Source organism: Vulpes lagopus, chromosome 6, assembly GCF_018345385.1.
Source record: "Vulpes lagopus strain Blue_001 chromosome 6, ASM1834538v1, whole genome shotgun sequence".
NCBI classification, from domain to species: domain Eukaryota; kingdom Metazoa; phylum Chordata; class Mammalia; order Carnivora; family Canidae; genus Vulpes; species Vulpes lagopus.
The window spans coordinates 109,228,613-109,252,049 of record NC_054829.1 but is presented as its reverse complement, the minus strand read 5'-3'; the positions used below and the strand labels follow the sequence as shown (position 1 = coordinate 109,252,049).

General features: G+C 34.1%; 1 protein-coding gene across 13 annotated transcripts in view; it reads left to right on the top strand.

Annotated features, from left to right (window-relative positions):
* Positions 1-23,437, top strand: part of CAMK2D (calcium/calmodulin dependent protein kinase II delta) — a 305,194-nt gene that overhangs the window by 273,942 nt on the left and 7,815 nt on the right. For all 13 annotated transcript variants that reach the window (XM_041758553.1, XM_041758550.1, XM_041758545.1 and 10 more), the window contains one exon: positions 20,456-20,531. In XM_041758553.1, coding sequence (XP_041614487.1) covers positions 20,456-20,531 — 76 coding nt within the window. The remainder of the gene's footprint in view (positions 1-20,455; positions 20,532-23,437) is intronic.

Here is a 23,437-nt window from a genome sequence, read left to right as displayed (position 1 = left end):
CACTTGAGCTATTTCCATTATTTGGCTGTTGTAAATAATGCTGCAGTAAACATAGGGGTGCATATATCCCTCTGAATTAGTGTTTTTGTATTCTTTGGATAAATACCCAGTAGTGTGATTACTGGATCTTGGGGTAGTTCTATTTTTTTTGAGGAACCTCCATATTGTCTTCCACATGTCTGCACCAGTTTGCATTCCCACCAACAGTACATGGGGGCTCCTTTCTCTCTACTTGCTTGCCAATACTTGTTTACTGTGTTTTTGATTTTTAGCCATTCTTATAGGTGTGAGGTGATACCTCATTGTAGTTTTGATTTGCGTTTCTATGATAAGTGATGTTAAGCATCTTTTCATGTGTTTGTTGGCCAGCTATTTTCTTCAGAGAAATGGCTGCTTATGTCTTCTGCCCATTTTTAACTGGATTATTTGCTTTTGGGGTGTTTGTATAAGTTCTTTATATGTTTTGAATACTGACCAAATATGTCATTTGCAAATATCAGATATGTGTCATTTGCAAATATCCTCTCCTGTTCTGTGGGTGGTCATTTAGTTTTGTTTATTGTTTCCTTCACTGTGCAGAAGCATTTTCTTTTGATGTAGTCCTAATCATTTATTTTTGCTTTTATTTCTCTTGCCTTGAGACATATCTAGAAAAATGTTGCTATGGCTGATGTCAGATAAATTACTCCCTGTGCTCCCTTTATGATTGTTATGATTTCAGGTCTCACAGTTAGGTCTTTATTCCATTTTGAGTTTATTTTTGATATGGTGTAAGAAAGTGATCCAGTTTCATTCTTTTGATTGTTGATGTCCAGTATTCCCATCTATTTTTTTTTCTCATTAAATAGTCTTTCCTGCTTTGTCAAAAATTAATTGGCCATATAATTGTAGGTTCATTTCCAGGTTTTCTGTTCTATTGATCTGTGTGTCTATTTTTGTTCCAGTACCAAACTGTTTTGATTACTATAGCTTTGTAATATAACCTGAAGTCTGGAATTGGGATACTTCTAGCTTTGTTTTTCTTTTTCAGAATTGCTTTGGCTATTTGGGGTCTTTTGTAGTTCCATGTAAATTTTAGGATATTTTATAGTTTTGTGGAAAATGCTATTGGCACTTTGATAGGGATTGCATTAAATCTTTAGATTGCTTTGGGAATATAGACGTTTTAACAATATTTGTTCTTCCAATCCCTAAGCATGGAATGTCTTTCTGTTTCTTTGTGTTGTCTTCAATTTCTTTCATCAGTGTTTCATAATTTTCAGAATATGGGTTTTTCACCTCTTTAGTTAGGTTTATTTTTGGTATCTTATTATTTTGGGTGCAATTGTAGATGGAATTGTTTTATTAATATTTCTTTCTACTGCTTCATTATTAGTATATAGAAATGCAGCAGATTTCTGTAGGTTGATTCGTATCCTGCAACTTTACTGAATTCATTGATCAGTTCTAGTGTTTTTTTTTTTAAAGGTCAACAAACAAATTTATTGCAGGACACATGGGCAGTAAATGAAATGGAAATGCCTACATACCATTTTTGAGAATCCTCCATGATCTGAATTTAAAAACCACTACAAGATTCCATCGTCATGATGCTTTCTTTTGTTTCTTCTTTTCATTTTCTTCTCTTTCTTTTTCAATTTCAGCAACATATTTTTCAGTTTCTTCAGGATTTAAAATCTTGAGGGGTTGATCTCGCCTCATAACAGCCAGTTCAATGTTTTTGCCACCAGACTGAACCACTTCCAGGAGGGCCTTGATAACCAGCTTAATGGTCAGGTCGTCAGTCTCAATGGCTTCATCAGTGTAATTCTTCTCCAGAAATTCACACACTGACTTGGCACCCCGACCTATGGCATTGGCCTTCCAGGCATGGTATGTCCCCAAGGGGTCAGTCTGATAGAGTCTGGGCATGCCATCAAAGTCGAAACAAACCTGACCCTATCACTTGGGAAGATCGGGATTATTTAGCCTTTAAAACCCTAATGGAAAGCTTAAAAAAAAATTCCCTGCCCTTGAACGTCCCAGTGACCAATTTCCTATTTTCCTGTCCCTGCTGAACCCCATCCCACTTCCCTGCTCCTCACATAACTAATCTTAGCCCCCCACCCTCCTTGCCTTTTCTGGGAGTGGTACTCTTCAGGACTGGTTGTCTCTGGCAGGTCACCTCCTTGCCCCTCCCTGATGACTTACAGGGAGCTCCTTTGCTTAAATCAACTTTTTTGTCCTGATAGTTCTTAAAAAAAAAAAAAAAGTCTAAGGTTTTTTATCTACTATCATATTATCTGCAAATAGTGAAAGTTTTAGTTCCTTCTTACGAATGTGATTGCCTTCTCTTTCTTTTTGTTGCCTGATTACTGTGGCTAAGACTTCCAGTACAATATTGAGTAAAAGTAGTAAGAGTGTATGGGAATCCTTGCCATATTCCTGACCTTAGGGAAAAAGCTCTCAGTTTTCCCCCATTGAGTATGATGTTCATTGTGAGTTTTTGATTATATGGTTTATATTGAGGTATGTTCCATCTACACCTACTTTGTTGAGGGCTTATCATGAATAGATATTGTACTTTGTCAAATGCTTTATCTGCATCTATTGAAATGATCCTGTGGTTTTTATTCTTTCTCTTTATTAATGTGGCATATCACATTGATTGATTTGCAAATATTGAACCATCCTTGCATCCCAAGAATAAATCTCACTTGATCGTGGTGAATAATATGTTTTAATGTAGTGTTGGATTCAGTTTGCTAATATTTTGTTGAGGATTTTTGCATCTATGTTCATCACAGATAATTGGCTTATAGTTCTTTTGTGTGTGTATGTGCTCTCTTTATCTAGTTTTGGTATGTGGGTGATACTGACCTCAAAGAATGAATTTGGGAGTTTTCCTTCTGTTTTCTGGAGTTTCTTGAGTAGAATAGGTATTAACTCTTCTTTAAGTGTCTGGTGGAATATACCTGTAAAGCCATCTGGTCCTAGACTTTGTTCATTGGGAGTTCTTTGCTGATTCAACTCCTTGCTGGTAATCGGTCTTTTCAAAGTTTATATTTCTTCCTGCTTTAGTTTTAGGGGGTTAAATGTTTCTAAGCATTTATCCATTTCTTCTTGGTTTTCTAATTTGTTGGCATGTAGGTTTTCATCATAATTTCATACAATTGTACTGCTGTGTTGGTGGCTATCTCTCCTCTTTCATTGGTGATTTTGCTTATTTTGAGCTCTCTCTCTCTTCTCTTCGCTCCCTACCTACCCCCCCCACCCCTTCTTTATTTTTCTTTGATGAGTCTGGCTATTTGTTCATCTTCTCAAAGAACCAGGTCTTGCTTTCATTAATCTTTCTCACTGTTTTTTTGTTGATCTTTTATTTCTGCTCTAATCTTTATTATTTCCTTTCTTCTTCTGGTTTCAGGCTTTGTTCTTTTTCTAGCTTCTTTAGGTATAATGTTAGGTTGTTTATGTGAGTTTTCTTGTTTATTGAAGTAGTCCTGTATTGCTATAAATTTCTGTCTTGGAGCCACTTTTGCTGTATCCCAAAGGTTTTAGACCATTTTGTTCTCATTTTCATTTCTTTCCATGTACTTTTTTATTTCTTCTTTGATTTCCAAATTATGATTAAACTACCAGTTTTACAACTTTGAATTCATTTTAAATATTCAGTGCTTAGGGATCCCTGGGTGGCCCAGCGGTTTAGTGCCTGCCTTTGGCCCAGGGCGCGATCCTGGAGACCCGGGATCGAATCCCACGTCGGGCTCCCAGTGCATGGAGCCTGCTTCTCCCTCTGCCTATGTCTCTGCCTCTCTCTCTCGACTATCATAAGTAAGTAAGTAAGTAAGTAAGTAAATAAATAAATAAATAAGTAAAATAAAAAAGATTAAAAAAATAATAATTCAGTGCTTAAAAATCTAACATTTTTAGATACTTACATGGAACTTAAAAATAATGAGACTCACAATTTATATAATCAAAAATTTTATAGTCAGCAAGATCTAATTGACATCATAATATAGTTGCATATATTTTTTTAAAGATTTTATTTATTTATTCATGAGAGACAGAGAGAGAGAGAGAGAGAGAGAGAGAGGCAGAGACACAGACAGAGGGAGAAGCAGGCTCCATGCAGGGAGCCCAATGTGGGACTCAATCCTTGGACTCCAGGATCACGCCCTGAGCTGAAGGCAGACGCTCAACCACTGAGCCACCTAGGCATCCCTAGTTGCATATATATATTGAGTGTAAAACTTTCTTGTTTTTTTTTCTATGTATTTATATTTCCCATTATGGTCCAATTTAATAAGCAACTAAATTTAAAGTTATGTCCAAGTTTTAAAGTATTTTACTTTATCTCCTTTACCTTTCTCTATCTCCTTTACTTTCTCTATTTCTTTTATCTTTTCAGATTGTAACTTTGTTACATTTTTAACAATATAAAAATATTAACAAGTATCTGATTTGGATCCAGAGTTTACTCTCTTGTTTGTAGTTCTTTTATCTAACTTGCTTAAAGCAAATTGTATAACTTCTCTGTGGTTCAGCCTTCAGGTTATAGAATTTAGATACTGAAATCAATAATACAGAATTATAAGGTTTTGATCTACCCTACTTAAATGCACTATTACTAAGATTTATGAAGTCTCACATTTTTAAAGTATGCGCAATTTTACATTATAAATTAATATATAATAAATATAGATGATAATAGTATAAATTATCCAAAACAATTCTAAAAAGATATTTAATTCAAAGTTGAATACAGGAATAAATTGCTTCAGTTTTATGGAATATTATTGCAATGAAAAAAATAGTGTCCACCAATCTGTATATTCAAAATATTATCATGGCACTTAGTGGACTGTAAAATTAGTACTTTAAACACATCCCAGTCAGAATTATTCTGGGGCTGTATTTCATGTTTTTAAAGTATCTACTAGGTAAAATTACTTTAAATATCTAAATTTATTTTACCTCAGACATTTCTATGCAGAAATTAAATTATAATTATTTTTTATTAGCTATGAATTATGTAATTTTGAAATTATTTATTAGAATAAAATACTGCCTCCTTTGCTGAGCTTATATTATTTTATACCAATAACTATGTCTAGAAATTATGTGAAATTATATGTCTATATTATTTAGTGATTCTTCTTATACATTAGTGATTCAGTGAAATAGCGTTTTTTTGTTTGTTTTTTGTTTTTTTTGATAGACTTCTCAGATCCCTTTGATTTGCTCAGAAGGTGTAAAGTTGTCAAATAAATCTCAGTCCTGGGCACTTTTACTATTTTATCTGGTTATAGGTCATTCAGTTTTAGACCATGTTAGGTGGAGAACTAAGATATTACGAGATAAAACAGAGAAGGCATTATTGAATGAAGGAGCTTAATGAAAGAGATTATGTAAAAATACAGGATTTCTTTTTGCATCTATAATACTGGTATTTCATTATTCAATCGAAATAGTCAATGAATATTCTGAGAACACCTCCAATGTAAGTTAAGTAGGCACTTGCCACATTTCTTGCCCTCATCATGAACAAGTCTAGAAAAGGAAAGAGATTCTGCATGATAATATATCTTCTTACTTCTGGATGATACTCAGATAATTCTAAAACAAGGAATAATATGTTAATGAAAAAAAATAAACATAAGGACACAAAGTCATATATGAGCAATACAGAAAATTTCAGATGCATGTAACACATATTCCTTTTTTATTAAAGAGTTGTTTATTTGAAAGAGAGTGTACCTACATGTGGGCATGCACATGTACCTGTGAGTTGGAGGAGAAGCAGAGGGAGAGAATCTCCAAGCAGATTCCTGGCTCTGTGTGGAGCCCCAGAGTTCAATCTTCTTTTGACTCAGGAGATATGAGCTAGGCCAAAACTAAGGAGTCAGGGGCTTAACCAACTGAACGTCCCAGGCACCCCTAACATATGTAATGTCTAACAAAGAGATCTCTATTTGAAATCTCTATTTGAAATACTTGATCCAATTTTGTTTTTGAGAAAAAATTACTGAACACCCATTGTGCCTTGGGAATGGTAGACTAGGCTGAGGCTAATAAGGCTTACCTTTATCCTCAAGGAGTTATCAGTCTTATAGTATCCTCTCTAATGAAATTATACCTGCTGGTACATTTCCCCAGTGAATGGCTATTTTTACATTACAATTTTGTTCTATGTTAAAGAAAATTTCTTCTAGGGTACCTGAATAAAATGTTTGTACTTAAAACTTAGTGAATTTGTCTTCTTTCTTTCTTTCTTTCTTTCTTTCTTTCTTTCTTTCTTTCATTTATTTATTTATTGGATATGTAATGTAACATTGTACTCTTGGCCAATGTTGTTTAGCAGAATTTGCCAATCCATTATATGAAAATAAGCATCATGGTTAGTGCAAAAGGGCTGATTTAGTTATTGGGATTGTTGTGACTTGTTTTACCGTAGTAACATAAATGTCACTGCTAGAGCCATATTATCCTACTAATTATATGTATAAAGGTACTTCAGTACCCAAATGAAACAATTTGCAATATGTAAATACCTTTGGATGGTTTGATCTCTTGAGATTAGAATAGAAAATTTAAAACCTATACTTAGGTTTGAACATTCCCAAACTATTCAATTGTGTTTTCTTTAAAAATGAACATAAAATTTCTTTGTAGAACTATTTCATGTTATATGTTATAAATAAAATTATACTTTAAAAATGTCAGGGCTTACTGACACCTTCAGGAAAGATTTCTTTTTTATTTCTCCTCATCTACATATTATCAGTACAAGTCTGCAATGTTTTGATCTAATTGCTTATTCCTGTATAACATGTCTTCAACCTTTTTCATGTATCTCTGTTCAAATGCATCTATGAAAACCGAATTTGACATGCTTGTGGTATATTCTAGATCCCTTAATACTCCTGGCTCATCATCTTAAGAGTTTTCTTTGTCTCCTCGGTTTTGTTTATATCCTACATCCAGTCTACCACTCTATCAGCAAATCCTGCTGGCTCTCCTTTCAGAATACACACATTTTTTTTTTCCCACTTGACAACTGCTCACTAACCTCCACTTCCACCACCCTTGTCCGAGATACTGTCATCTTTTGCCCATATCATTGACATGACTTTCTTAGTCTCCTTGCTTTAAGTATCACCTGATTATAGTCTATTCACAACATAGTAGTCAGAGTGACACTTTTAAAATATATCAGATTGTATAATGTTTCCACTATGTATTTTTCAGTGACTGCCAAAGCCATTTTATTATCTTTTATTTTTATCCCAATATAGTAAACATACAGTGTTATATTAGTTTCACATGTGCAATATATGTACCAAAGCCATTTCAGGATTAAAAGCCCCTCCATGATGAGAACTTCCACTAGCTATGCCTCCTTTTACCATCTGGCCTCATCTCATATTATATACCTCAAGAGCACTATTCCTGAAACTGTATCAAGCAGGTTCCTGGCTTAGGGCCTTTGCACTTGCTGTTCCCTGCCTATTATGTCCTGATACACATTCCACATTGCTTGCTGCCTCTTCTCTTTTTTTTGGTAGCTGATTAAATATTACCCTCTCAGACCTTGATGACCCTACTTTAAATTGTGCCTTCAAATCCAGCAATTCCATTTTCCTTCTCTGCTTTACTTTTCACCTAGTACTTTATATTATATGAGATATTTATTTTACTTATTTGTTTAATGTCTCTCTCTTCGTCTACTAGAATGTAAGTTTCTTCAGGGCAGGGATATTTATTTTGTCCACTGATGTATCTGCATTATCTAGACCAGTGTTTGGGAATGATAGGAATAATAAGTACTTAATTGATGGAGGAAGGAAACAGGTGGATACCAACCATGCCATAAAATTTATTGGCCAGCCAATAAAATGATGAAAATTCTCTAAAAGTTATGACCTCATCACAACTTTTTATTTCTATAGGTTTTTATACACATGTCCTCTGCCCCTCCCCCATAATTTAGGAGCTAACGATATAAAATTGCAAATTTAAAAAGTAACTCCCATAGGATCCTCTTCCCTGTCTGGATGAAGCATGTGTTTTGCTGTCAGACTTACTAGGTTTGAATCCCAACCCAGCCCTTGATGGGCAATGTAATCCAGCTGCTCATGTAAACCTCTCTGAGTCATACATACAGTATCTCACTTCTTAACCATTTTTTTTACCTTCAAAAGTGACAGTGTCATATGGTTTAACATAATAATAATAATAATAATAAACAACAACTATGATCACGTTGACTAGAAATAATGTTTGTTAAAATGCCTGGCCCATGATAGTTGCTTAGTCAAATTATATTATTTCTGGCCATTCTTTCCTCAGATGACATTAACACAGAGATTCATAATTAAAAGAGACTGTAAATTTAAAAAGAACTGTGGAGGTTTTTTTAATTTTAGCATCAGTGTTTCTACTTTTTAAGCCATTTGTTTCAAATAAGTGAGTAAACATCTGTAAATGTAAAGATCCACATATAGAATGTAGCCAATTTACAGACATACACATAATAGCTATAAGTACAGAAAAATTCATTTTTGCCTTATTTTTTTAAATAAGCTTTTATTAAACTAACAATATTCTTTTAATTTGTGATGAATTTTAAAGTTAGATTGTTTTAATTCATTGCTTTTTTTTCCTCCCTGGTATCATATGGTAGACACTCAGTAAATTAATAAATTATTCATGAGGTTTTTACATTAACATTTTGAGTTCAGACATACTTTGTTTCTAATTAAACATAAATATTTTAAGTAATGATTCAGTCTTCCAGAGTCTAAACTGATCTTTTATCCTTTAATATTCTCAAGTGTTTTGAAAAATTAGCTCACTTTTGGCTGTCTTGATTATTCTGGTCGAGAGTAGTAAAAGTATGTAGACTGATTTCCACAAAAGTAAAACACATATTTAAAAAGAAGTATATATATGCACTTCTCAAGCAAAATGTTGCAAGAACTATAATATAAAATGTCCCTCTTAGAGGGATAATTATTCAGTTCAGTGTTCTTCAAAGGGCCACTAACCATCTTGGTAGAAATTAACAGATCAAGTGTGAAAGACCTATTTGTTAAATAATCTATTACAGAATCATGGATTTCTTTAACCTCATTACATGTGGTTATTTAGAATGTGTCTGTCTAGCAAAACACAGATAAGAAATGCTAAGGAGAGTATTTTGGATTTTAGGAAGTTTAAGTAATAGGAAAAAAATCCACTGCTGTTATGTGTTTTCAAATTTAAAATACGAGAAAAGAAAAATGCTGCTCCAGAATGTCATTTGTTTATCATTTAAACTAGAGGATATTTTCAGTCAAGGAAAATAATTCGTGGTGATGGTATCTGAGTATATCGTATTTTTTATTCCATACCTAGCCTACTTAGACTTCTAATCAAGTACTGCATCACATTATACAAAGTTAAGGTGAACAAAAATGTAAAGATACTCTTGAACAGTAGAGAAGTACTGTTAATGAAATGGTTAATGGTCTATAATAACAGAAAAGGCAGCTATACTTTAAAAAGACTACCATGATTTTTTAGAGGTATTTTTACCAGTATAGGAAGTGTGAGCATATGGAATTGTGTATTTTTTTTTTTTTGGAATTGTGTATTTTTTTTTTTTTGGAATTGTGTATTTTAAATTTTTTTTCAAGAAGTAGAAGCTCTTCATTCATAACCTTTACAAGTAAAAAGAGTAATATGAAATTTAAATATTAAAGAGCTAATAAAAATGAAATGTGTTTACTTGTTATGGAGAATGAAATAAACAAAAAACTGTTTAGGATAAATGTCTAAATATCTGTACCAGAGTTGATATCCTTAGAGTCTATACTAGAATTTTCTAACATGAACAGTGTTGTGAGTTATTGAAGAATTTCCTTATCAGTGTTATTTAAATTATAACTCACTTCTCATCCTTTTGTGTAATCTGCTGATATAAGTGCAAGAGACAAGTTTTAAAGATGTTTCTGATGGTCTACCCTGCTGAACTCCCAAGTTAGTATCTCCTTGTTAGCTCAAAACTATTCTCTATGGAAGATTCTTACTATTGTCTTAACCTCAGTTCACATAATATAGACATGAATTTTGTAAGTGTGCACTGTTGATTACACATTAAATAACCTGAATGGTGTCTCTGATGAATGTTCATCATTTGAATTCAACAGATAAAGGCAAAAGAATATTCCCTACTCAAAAATACTGTATCCATTCTAAGTTACATTTTATAATACACTGTTAATTTATGATAATTTACATTTATAATATACCATAGGATAAATGGGAATGACAGTAATATGTTCTGAAACAATATGGTTCATAAATTTAATTATTACTGTGGTCACATTGATTAAACCAAGAATAACTTCACTGGGTTTGTAAAATTTAGCCAAAATAGTCTAACAAATACTTTTACATTAATTTCCTAAGCTGAATTTAGCACAAAATATCTCAGCACTGAACTAGTTATATAAGGCCAATGTGAGGTATCACTTGAATAAAAAGCATTTGTTATGAGAACTCACTTAAGAACTTCTGGTCTGATAGGATATTTTCACCTTTCCAAAGTAAGCTTTGAAAAATGTAGTAACTAATCACAGAAATGACTCTTGGTCCTAGGAATCCTACCAGTGCAATCTGTCAGATGCATGGGGACAACAGAAGAATTATAGGAATTTACATCATTTTGTGAGAGGGAGAGTGTGTGTGTGTGTGTGTGTGTGTGTGTGTGTGTGTGTGTGTGTTGAAAGTAAGAGATATTTGTAAGTAATTTTCCTCTAAGTCTAAAAAGGTTTTCCAAGTTGTGACAAACCATTGTAAATTTATATACAGATTAACTGCAGCTATGCCTTTTCAAACCAGTAGTCTGGCATCTCAAAAGGCAACAATGGTCATCAAAGTTAGGCATATAGGCACATATGTATTACATTGAACTCTGGCCTTTGTACTTATGATGCCGTAGACAACTGTATTACACAATTGATTTATCAAGAGTCTATCATTATTCCACAATTTTTCAAATTTAAAAAAAAATCCTTATTTATGTTATTTGTCCTATAAACTTGTTTCACTAGTTCCCCAATTTACCATTGATTATAGATACTCTAGTACTCTTGAATAACATATGAGTGCAACTGTATTCTATGTTTTGTGAATTGGCCTCTCTCTTTCCACTTCACTGGACCTCATCTGCCCTTTCAATTCTCATTTATTGATTCTGGAAGTTATGGATTGGATAATTATAAGCTTTGTAATGAAACCACAAGCTACTATTTTTGCAGCTGTTGAAAATGAGAATTAGCTAGAGAGTATAGAATTACAGTGACAGGGGATGCTGCTGCATATTTTTGGGTAATATCCGCTGTGTTATCTTAGCAGCTTCATCAAAGGGAATGGTTCAAAATGGGAGAAGTAGAAGAACTTAACACTTAGAAAAAAAGTGAAATGACATTCTTAGAGTTAAAATATATGTACAGTGGTAGGTGATAACAAGCTGCTTAGCTTCAGACTTACTCTGAGACAACACTGGTGTAAGAAGTATTGAAATATAACTAAGCTTGTGTGAACCCGGAGACAAGGGAAAAGATTAGATGGCAGGACACTTGGGTGGCTCAGCAGCTGAGCGTCTGCCTTTGGCTCAAAGCGTGATCCCGGGTCCAGGATGGAGTCCCATATCAGGCTCCTTGCGGGAAGCCTGCTTCTCCCTCTGTATCTCTTTCTTTCTTTCTTTCTTTCTTTCTTTCTTTCTTTCTTTCTTTCTTTCTTTCTTTCTTTCTTTTTCTTTCTCTCTCTCTCTCTCTCTCTCTCCCTCCCTCCCTCCCTCCCTCCCTCTCTGTCTCTCATGAAAAAATAAAAATATCTTTTAAAAAAGATTAGATGGAAATCAATATGTGTGGAGGCAGAATAATATTGTATACTCTTACTAGTATTAAGAGTTTAGCTCAAAAAGCCTAGTTCTTTCTCAAAAAGCAAATCCAGGGACATCACACTTTAGCTAATTTTGGTAGAGTTTTGTTTGCATTTTGCTTTTTATTTTTGGTTTTTGCAAAACAAAGTTTTTAAATGGTTTTGTAATATAGAGCGCATGCTCTTAAGCTTTTCTTGCATTCTTGATCCAAGGGAGCACTCAAAAATCTACCAGTTGAATTATTCAGGAAAATGTAGTTATAAATAAACGTATCCAAGAATGTATTGAATTCTATTTTTTGCTAAATTCAAACTATATACTTTTTATATAGGAATAGAATAAGTTATTAAAAATAAAATAACATTGTCTTCTAAAATACATACTAAAAAGGAAATAAAGGAAAGTAAAAGAAATGTTCAAAAAAAATTTTTTCTTCTGATGAGAACTTTTGGGATCAACTTCCTTAACAACTTTCACATGTATCATCCAACAGTGCTAACTGTAGTACTCATATTATACATTACATCCCTAGGACTTATTTACCTTAAAACTGGAAGTTTGTACCTTTTGACCACTTTTCTTCAACTCCCTTTCTCTAGTTATCTCTGGTAACCAGAAATCTGATCTCTTTTTTTTTTTTATGAGTTTGTTGTTTGTCTGATTGATAGATTCCATATATAAATGAAAGCATACAGTGTATCTTTCTCTGTGTGATTCATTTCACTTAGCACAGGTCAACCCACATTATTGAGGAGACTACAGTTTTAATCCTCAAGCAGTTGATGTTATGTAAATCTTTGAACCAGCTTCTTAAAATCTTGTTTTTCCACGTCATCAACTCTTAACTAGAAGTGCTACCACACCTATCGACCTTATTCAGACACATCTTAATACTAAAATACTCAGTGGTCTTCATAATGTTGTGCTATTTCTAGCTTCTTTAAGTCAGCTGAGGATAGCAGAACAGTTATTCAATTGCTTTAATGTGGCTAGACTGAATTCTTTCATATAAGCAAATATTATATAACCACATGTAGGTTTTTTTTATACTTTAAAACTTTTACTTAAGCCATTTTTAATGAAAATATTTCAAAATACTTTACACATCCTTAATTTTTAAAAAAAAGTAAATATTTTATTTCCTCTTTAGATCTACAGTCATTTTAGAAATCACCTCACCATATTATATAACCCAATAATATCTCACAAAATTTTTAAAAATGTAATCCTCTTTTCACTTATGCTAAATGATCCCAATGCTAGAATTTTCTGTTTTTAAATTTTTGTTAATCATATGTTGTCAGGTCATAGCAACTACAGAGCTGAGATTGATAGTATTCCTTCCCCCCAATTTACATTTTATGCTTTGAATTCATGAGTCATTTTTATAGAGCAAGTTACAAAGATGGTGTGAATTTTTTTTTAAGTTTTGAGGGCCTCTAGTAATTAAGGAGGTAATTGACTTCTGGATAAGTGAGTTTTACAATTCTTGAAAGCATTCTTGAATAGAAATTCTTGAATAGAAATTTGGTAATTTCCAGGTCATAATTTGAATAATATATTATAGATTAAACCACTCAACTCTAAAATCTTCTGTGGACTTGATTTTAAAAGCCAAAAGCCAAAATAATGGAAATTACTCTTCTGAATGTTGATACATCAAACTGGTGAAATAAAAATGAAATCATTAAAAAGCAAGGCGTTAATTGCATAGGAAATGCCAAACAGCTGAGCTGATAGGCACCTGTTTCTGTAAAACTATCAAAAGCAAGAAAATGATCCTAATTTGTATATTTCCCCAAGATAATAACTATTCCTAACAGTTATTTTTGTTAATGGCATATGGAAAAAGATAGTAAAATCATGGGGCACCCTGTTTTGTGAAATTAGTATAATTAATTACAATCTTGGCTTAGTAATTAAGTAGTCAGTCACCTTGCCAGAGTAAGTTCAAAGGCACTTAGGTGGTTCATTTAAGTTTATGATTTCAAAATATTGAATTAGGCACTGTGGCCTGGAAAGGAACATAGATTAGTGAATTAAACAGATACCTCAGCCAAATAAAGCTCCAGCCCTGGCACAGCTTCTTACTCCGCTGGATGACTTGAGCAAGTCATTTAACCCCCCTGTCTTTCAATTCTGTGGCAGCCAAGTGCCTAATACCTCTGAGAAATGTAGAAAGAAGTTAAATTAAATAGAACTATACCTATTGGCAAAAAATAGATGAGCAGTGCGCCCAGGTGGCTCAGTAAGTCTGACTCTTGGTTTCAGGTCAGGTCATGATCCTCAGGGTCATGAGATGGAGTACCACACAGTGCTCCACACTCAGCAGGGTGTCTGCTTGAGATTCTCTTTCTGCCACTCCTCCCTACTCCTAGTGTCTTTCTCTTTCTCTCAAATCTTCTTTTTTTTTTTTAAGTGAGCAGAATTGCTAGTAAACTAATATAACTTAAAAATCTAATTTTAATTGTGTAACCTTTGATCATTGAGTAATCTTTAGGCATAGTTCTCTAAAAGATTTCAATGTATATACCCTGCCAACATTTTAGTAAAGATCAGTTTGCATCTATAAATTCAGTTCCTTTCCTGGTTTGAGTTTCATTGTAGGCCAGATAGCCTCCTGAGTAAGGTTTATTATCAAGTAGTTTCATATCAGCAAATTGGTTAACCCAAAATCTGTAATTGCTGAAAAGCTCATGCTTGAATAAGTAGGATTTTCTCTGCACTCAATTCTCTTGAAAGAAATTACAAGTTTAAACATCAACTAGACATGCCTAGTTTATCTCACTAGACCTATACAGATTACTCTGGCATCTAAAATACCATGGCCTCACATAGAGTGGTCATTCTGCTGAATCTCAGGTATGCAAGATCCACGAGTGCCTTTTCAGTTAGCACAGTCACATTCAGACTGCTATCAGACAGGATCATCATCACCTATATACTTGGCATTTATCTAATGTTTCAAAATGTACATAATATTTTATACACCTTATCTGTGCATTTATTCATATATGCATGCATTTATAGACAGTAGTCAGTGCTAGGTGTTGAAGCTAGAAAAAAGTCCTGGATAGATATATGAACATCCTATGACAATACTTTAGGAGGACAGCAATACAACCAAAAAGCTGCAAATGGAGCCTAGAAAAGGCTATAAGGAAGACATAACTTTGGAGCAGAATATCGAAGATTTCTAGATAGGAGAGGGAGAGTTTCCAGACAGAAGAAATAGTGACAGGAAAGGCACAGCATTATCAAAGAGCCAGGACTAGTTGAAGAAGAGTGAGGCCCTTGGTGGAGTTGTAGGGCTCCTGGGGGAAAAGAAGTATCAGAGTCAAAGCTAGAAAAGTAAAGTAGGAAGACCTTTCAAGAACAAAGAAGCTTGGGCTTGGCTTCTAGATGGCAGAAGAGAGGTATAGACAGAACTCTGTTCTGCAGATGATTTTGCAACAGTGAGGGGTAGAGGGTGGAATCTGTAGGATGTGACCATAGAGCAGGAGGGGTTAGGAACACCTAAGAGCCTGAATCAGAGCAGTGACCATTAGCCTAAAGAGGAAGAATGGATCTGAGAAAGATTTAGATAAGTGAAGAGGCACTAGTGATCAGCTATGTGAAGAATTGAAAGAAAAGTGAGTGTCAAGGCTTTTGGTTTGGGTAACTGAGTAGATTATGTCATCATTATCCAAGATGAGTGGATACAAGAGAAAGCATATTTTGTAAGGAAAATACTTGAGGTCCATCTTGGGTACCCTACTAGGTCTAAAATGTCAGGATAACCAGAGATGATATGATGCAGTTAGAAATATGAACTTGGATCCTACACACGTTTAAGGTTAGTGATAGAGATTTGGCAGGCTTCATTATATGGTCAAAGCCAGAGGAATAAATGAGATTGCCAAGGGCAAGCAAAAAGATGAAGAGGCTGAGGATATACCCCAGGAAATATCATCATAGCTGGTAATGAAAAATTATATGACTTGTGGAAGACAGAATATGAGAACAAGACTAGTAAAATTGTGGTCACTTTAGCAAAAGTGAGGAAGTCAAGAGAAAGAAATTTGATGTTTAGTTTTTAGACAAGTTGAGTATTTTCTTTCATTATCAGTAAGCAATAAGACATGCTTCTTTATATCTGAATTGTTTCCATTTATCAGTTGTATATTTTGTAAAGGCTACCTGACCATCATTAAAAAATGTAGTATATTTTGGAAAGGCCACTGTATTGGGAGTCAGAAAGCACTTGAGTTTGTTCTGGATCACTGTTCATTCAAATATTTATTAAACATGTACTATGCTAGATGTTGGGTTGCAATGGTAAGGTATCCACCCCTGAGGAGTTTACAATTACATAAAGAAAATGTAATCAAATACACACAATATGTAAACACATGTGTACTAAGTGCTTTTAAACACCAATTGTAGGACATGTATGAATTTAAAACAGAGACCTCTCCTAAAATGAGGGTCAGGGGAGGCTTTTTCAAAGAAATAATAGTTGAGATCTGATAAAAGAAGTAGAAGCAACGATAGGGGACACTTTTCCAAGAAGAGAGGATAATATATATGAAGGGCTGATAATAGAAGGAATCATGGCCATTTTGAATTTCTGAAAGTAGGCTATATGAGTGGAATGGAAAAGATAAAGTAAAAATATTTGAATGGGTCTGGTGAGGTGGTCAGGGTCTAGATTATTGAAGACTGCATAGTCTCCAGATACTTATCCTGGACAAGAAATGATGCATGCTTATACCAGAGTGGTGGTGAAAAAAGAAAAAAACTAATAAGTAAGACATTTTAAAAGACAAAATCAACAGAACTTGAAAGATTATATAGGGTGGGTGGGTTGAGGGAGTCAAAGATTATTCTCAGGTTTCTTTCTCGTTTGTGCAACTGGATGATGATGTTGCCATTCACCAAGAGGGAAATCCCTGGAAAAGCAAATAGACTTGTGGGGGTAGAAGTTCATAAATTCAATTTAGGGTATGTTGAGTTAAAGATGCATTTGAAATAGCCAAATGAAGATTCCAAAATAGGCACTGATACCAGATCTGAAGGAAAAGACTAGAAGAAAAGGAAGTCACAATGTGGGAGTCATTGGGACATGAATGGCAATATAAAACACTAGAGTGGACAGGATCATAGGGATACAATGTATGTTGAGAAGAGGGCCTCATATTGAACCTTTAAAAGGAATCAAAACTTTTCAAGTCCAGATAGAGAAAGATAACATAGCAAATGAGAGTGAGATCATGTGACCACGTAATTAGTAAGAAATGCAGGAAAGAAATGAGAGTATTTCAGCATGAAGGAAAGGAGTAATCAGCAACACTGTACCTTTGGGCAGGGCCTATATTCTGTGTATGTACTGGTTAAACAGGTAATGTTTGCATATCTCAAAGCCTTGATCAGATTTGATCCTTGTTGATCTGATCAGATAAGATCTGCTAATGTTTGAGAAATGTTGAAATCTGTCATTTTATTATGTAATCATTCTCGGTTTCTTGTTTGTTTGAATTGTAACACTGGGACCATTCACACTCTTATCTTACTCTTCCAGCCCTCTTTAGAACAACGAAAGAGCCAAAAAGATGTGAATTTAAACATGAAAATGTTCCTAGTTCTTTTGCATAGTTGCATGGGAAGCAATTATACTCAAGATCTGGAGCATCTCTCCCACTCACTTTTCTCCCCTACATTTCCCCTAGGAACCTGGAAATCCCCAGAAACTATTTTGGGACCTGTGGTATAGGCTTGAGCATCTCCATCTGTAAATAAAACTACTGGGTAATCAGTTCTCTGTAATTAAAATGCTAGCTAAGGGTGGAAAAATTTTTGGTATTCAGAGGATGCTGCATTTGTACACTCTTCATGTTAAGTGTTAATTAGTGACACATCACAAGCTATCCCCCACTTTGACTTCTGGAATGTTCAGTACTCAATCTTTTGAAAGAGGGAAGGCCAGATGATAGGGGCCTCTTCCTACAGGTCACAGGCATCCAATCACCTAGTACACTGAGTGTCGCTTATCCTCACTGCTGAAAAGAAGAGCTAAATAACACCAAAACCTCATTCTTCCTGTAGGTCACTGTGGCAATAGTCTCAACTACAATAGACTACTATGTACAATTGATTCATTTCCAGACTTCTGCTTTTCTTTAAAGAGTCAGCTGTCATGTGCTGTCTGTGACTCATTCAAGCTCCTTTACCCCAGGGAAATAAACACTCTCAAGATTTCTGAGTTCCAGGCTCCTCCGAAGCCAAGATAGTCATATTGTTTTTATAATGGTGCAGCACAGAAGCATTCTTACTAATTCCCACTTGCTCTGCTGCCAGCTAAAGGACCATTGTTGCTGAGCCTAAGAACTAAGAGAGAAAGGAATTTGTGTTGCTTTGATTATGCAGGACAAAAATTAAGCCAGTTGTGTCATGTAAACTATGAAAGAGCTAATATTTCCAGGGATTTAGAGGGAGAGAAATGGCCATATATATGCCTGATATTTTAATTCAATATGTTGCTTATCAGGGAATGCAGAGACTTTTGGAAATTCAGAAAGTGACTTTGAACTTTTCATGCTCTATAAGCTGTCTTAACCTAATGAAGCTCTACAAAGGGCGCTGACCTTATGTTCATTTTCCCCCTCCTAGTTTTTAAAAATTGACACTGTTTTCTAAACTATAGGCTTTAACTTAGAAAACTAAGAAATGTATTAGTTTTAAACAAGGATTTAATATTGAGGATGAAGTTTTGGTAGTCACACTTTCTTAATCTCATTCTCTGAGTACCCTCTTACCAATGTCCTTTATATTCCAGAATCGGGTCAGCTGTCATGCATTTTTGCCAAATGTTCATACTGTTGAGGCCAGAGACAGATGAATCACTTATTGCCAAACTAAATTAAGCTAAAATGTGCCACTGGCAGCATCTCTATTAGAGAATTATTCCCTGCTACTACTTGTATCAGTGTGGTTTTGGTGCTTGGATATATTATATTCATAAATCAAATGAACAAGGGCAAAAATGTTTTAAATGTGTGTAGTAGCTAAGAAACCTTATGTTCTTTTTTCCCTCTAATAGAATTTAAATTTAGTTATGTAACTAAATATGAAATCTAACCTATATAGTGGTTTTTTGACATTATAAACCTTAACATTATTAGCAACCATTTTATGGACAAATCATATTTTATAGGTTAGTGCCATATGTATAAATGAAGAAATGAAGTCAAGTTGTGTTTACAGGATATTTGTATTAAATATAATGCAGATAACATAAAAGTCTAATTTTGTGGTTAAAACATTTAATGAAGATTTGTTTCATTAAAAATGCATACTAGTTGCCTTTAATCAATAACAAACAAAAACAAAACTTCAGCTTTTTCTGTGATGAATAGCAGTTTCACTAAGATAAAACAGATATAACTTTTTGTGACTCTCCCAGTTTATTTCCAGTGATTTAAGGAAATAACACAATGTTCTTAAGGTAAAACTCAGGGAAATTTAATTTTTAAAAATTTCATGCATTAATTTCATTGGTAACAGAAAAATATCCTGAACTCAGAAGATTATCATTAATAGCAATTGATCAAATTCCATTGCTCATTATTAAGCATCTGTTTTATTAAATATATTGAAATAAAACTTAGATGATATAAAAAATAACATTCCCTCTCCCCCAAAAACACATAGGGAGCTTTTAATTTAACAAGAAAGGCAGTTACACAGTGAACAAAGTTTAATAAGAATTTAAAACCAGTAATAATTTAACTAAAGAAGGTGTTATGGTACATAGCATATGCTTAATTACAGAATGAATGATACATTGTAGGCATTCAAAAAAGGCAAAGAACACTTGCAGATGTTATCAGAAAGGAATTGACTGCATAGGATCTGAGCCAAGCCAGCTATTAATAATTTTACCATTTGTGGGCTACAAAAAGAAAGCATGTTTCGTGTTGAGTTTGACAGTTCTCTAGGGTGGCTTCCATCTAATTATCTGCCTACATCCACATATTGATTCATATGTTGGTTTTCCAATGTACAGAGCTTACTGCAGTCCCCTTGTATAAATATGATGGCAATTATAGTGTTGACATCCCCTTTTGTCGAGTTGATTGGACTGAATAATAAAAAATAATTATTTAAAGTGTCTCAATGTAAAAGATCCATCTATACTCTAAAGATAGACATTTGTTAATGTTCAAGAGAAAAACATTACAAATTCAATTAAATTGATAAAGGTGATGAGAAATTATTTAAAAAATATATAGGCTTGAATTTCCAGGTGACTAAGGGTCCTGTTAAAATACAGATTCTGTAGGTCTGGAGTAGGACCTGAGAATCTGTGTCTAAGAGGCCCCTGAAAAATAGATGATGCTCATCTCTGCAACATGAGCAGCAAGATTATAGAGAGAGTAAGACCATGGTTCGGGGAGGGGTGTGTCTTAAATGGTAATACCCTGTTTAAGAAAAATGGCAATATTGTCAGAATTTTGTGACAATAAAGGACAAAAGTCATATAAAACATTCCATGTTTGCCTTTAGCACGAAAGCAAGAAATCATCAAAGTCACTGAACAACTGATTGAAGCTATCAACAATGGAGACTTTGAAGCTTACACGTGAGTAGAGGCACATTTATTTTGCTTTCATGCATATGACAAGATATTTTCTATGTGAATGCATTCTTCAGTGTACTAGAATTCATGTATATTTAACCCCAGGTTTGATGTCAATAATAGCTTTATTTCAGTGTATAAATTAAGTGTCCCCAGGAGAGAAATAAATTGAGGATTTAGAGAGGAAAGACAAGACTTCTGAAAGGAGGATTGGAGCTTTCTCTGTCAATGCACAGACTTGGAATCATCAGCACCTCCATATGGGGAAGGCATTCCAGGCAGAGCATTCATGAGAGTAAAAATACGAGAGAGAAAAGCACCAAAAAAGGCATTTTGGTTTAAGAAATGTTTTGCCTCGCAGCTCTGTCAAGGTGCTGGGACAGAGAGAGAGAGATCAGGAGGCAACAGGAGGCAGCCTTCTTCCTCATCAGGCAGTACACCTCAACTTTATCTTCATCTCTTTTATGAGTTTGTTTCTTGGGTAACAATTTATTTGAAGGAAGGTTCAAATTCTTAAAGTTTATAAACTACTGGGTCATAGGGTATATAAATTACAGGAAATCACTCCAATCATAAAAATAAAGCATACAAATAAATAGGACATGGATGCTTACTTCACAAAGTATGTGGGTCAATAAGTTAGCTATTTAGATGAAGATAAAAATCAGTTTAAGCCTTCCCCTTATTCCATACAAGTAAGTTCTTCTCAAATGAAAGAGTTAAAGGCAAAAAAAGAGATAGATCTTTCTAATCAGAGATCAAATTCAAAGTTTTAAAGCAGGGGAATTAATCACAAATGAGAAGATAAAATGCTTAGGCAACCCAAATTGGTAAAACATGTATACTTAAAAAAAAGCCAAAATAATAAAAAAGTCAAAATATGCAAATTTGAATGCAAGAGCATTTTCTGCCAATCAGATCAGCAGAGATAAAAACTACTGACAACCAGAGGGGTGCAGATACTGCAGAACTATTATGACTTTCCTGCACCACTGGATGGGGTATAAAGGGAGGCAGACAATTAGGTTAGTGGCAGTGGCAGGGATTGGAGGGGACATTTAGTTCTTATATACCAGAAAGCATTTATGAACTTTAAAATTGTTTTGATCTTCTAATTTTACTTATAAAAATTTAACATGGTATAGATTTTTATGGACAGAAATTATAAACATTACTGAAGCAGTATTCATTCACAATAGTGAAAAATTGGAAGCATCTGTCCAACATTAAGGTAACCAGTAAGTAACATGTGGTTCATTTAGTACAGTGAATGTTGATGCACAGTTTCTAGCTATCTGACGAAAGGCTTATAATGTTCAAAATTATTCCAGCTACATAAAAAAAGCATTAAAAATGGAATGAGATATGCCAACTTGGTTTTAAAAGGGATAAAAGGATATTGACTCTGGAAGATGAAATTATGTGTGAGATTTTTTCCTTGCTTTTTTTCCCCAAATTTTATGTAAAATACTGCTTTTATCATCAGTTACAAATAGCCAGAGTGCTTCTTATAAATTAAATGTGTATATGCATATACAAACACATTCATATATATATATATATATATATATATACACACACATACATACATACATGTGTATTTGTGTGTATCAGCTATTTAACATGGGAACGCCTGGGTGGCTCAGCGGTTAAGCATCTGTCCTTGGCTCAGGGCATGACCCAGGATTCCGGGATCAAGTCCTGCATCAGGCTCTCAGTGAGGAGCCTGCTTTTCTCCCTCTACCTATGTCTCTTCCCCTCTCTCTGCCTCTCATGAATAAATAAATAAAATCTTAAAAAAACTGTTTACATTGATTTAATAAAGTGCATTTAAAATGAAATAGTACAATATGAAGCTTAAAAGAGAACTCTATTGTCAGAGACAAGAGTTCCCTTTTAAATCGTTGTTGAGAAGTCTGTGCCATAGAACCTGCTCTTTTATTCTTTTTGCTGATAACTTTGTTAGACCTATAGGATTCTCCAAACATGAGAATACTCTTTAAAAATGTTTGTTTGTTTTTGTTTTTTGGTAATAGCATTCTCCGGTGGAATAGTCAAAAAAAAAAAACATGTTTTGGTGGTGATGAAAATCAAGCAAAACTGGGATATTTCCTATATTCTCAGACACTTTATTGTAGGGTATTTTAAATAATGCAATCCCTTGGAATCAATTCAGTTTGCCTATGGAGGCCTATAATCTGGTCTGATGTTGCATTCTCAGGCCCAGGGATAATCAAACAGGTCCTTCCATTTAGGAGCTTTTTGGATGTAGAACAAACTGGTAAAGCTCTGTCATCTGGTCCTTAGAACACCTGTTCAGAGTATGTGTACAGACATATGTACATCAAATGGCAGCTTTGTGAATGCTTTATTAATCCAAAGCCTAGGACAGGCAATAAATACATATATACATAGGAGAGAGAGAAAGAACATATTAACAGGTTTTCAGATATATTGACTCTTTTGATGGTTAGGTAAAGAGATCCGTCATGGTACAGTGATTCTCAGATTATTTTAGTGCCAATATAAGGTAGTAAAAAATTTTGACTCACCTATGTTGACAACTAAAAGTCATATTTATAGAGGAAGTAATAGCCCCAGCAGAATAAATTTCTGTTACCATAGGAACATTGTTCTTTTCGCAGTTTGCCTCTTACAAAGAGATCATATATATTTGACTCCGAGCTTGGAAGTACCTGCCCACTAGCAAGTCTAAGGCAAAAATGTAAAATGCCTCCCCGCTACCCCTGCAACCCCTGCCTTTAAGGCTTTTAACACAAAGAATAATCACTGATCTGTTTTTTTTTTATTTTTAAATTATTATGTACTTTTAAAATGTTCTTTGAAAAAATCAGTTCCACATTCTATGAACAATACTGTGAAGAACCATAGTGAGTTAGCCTTTTGAA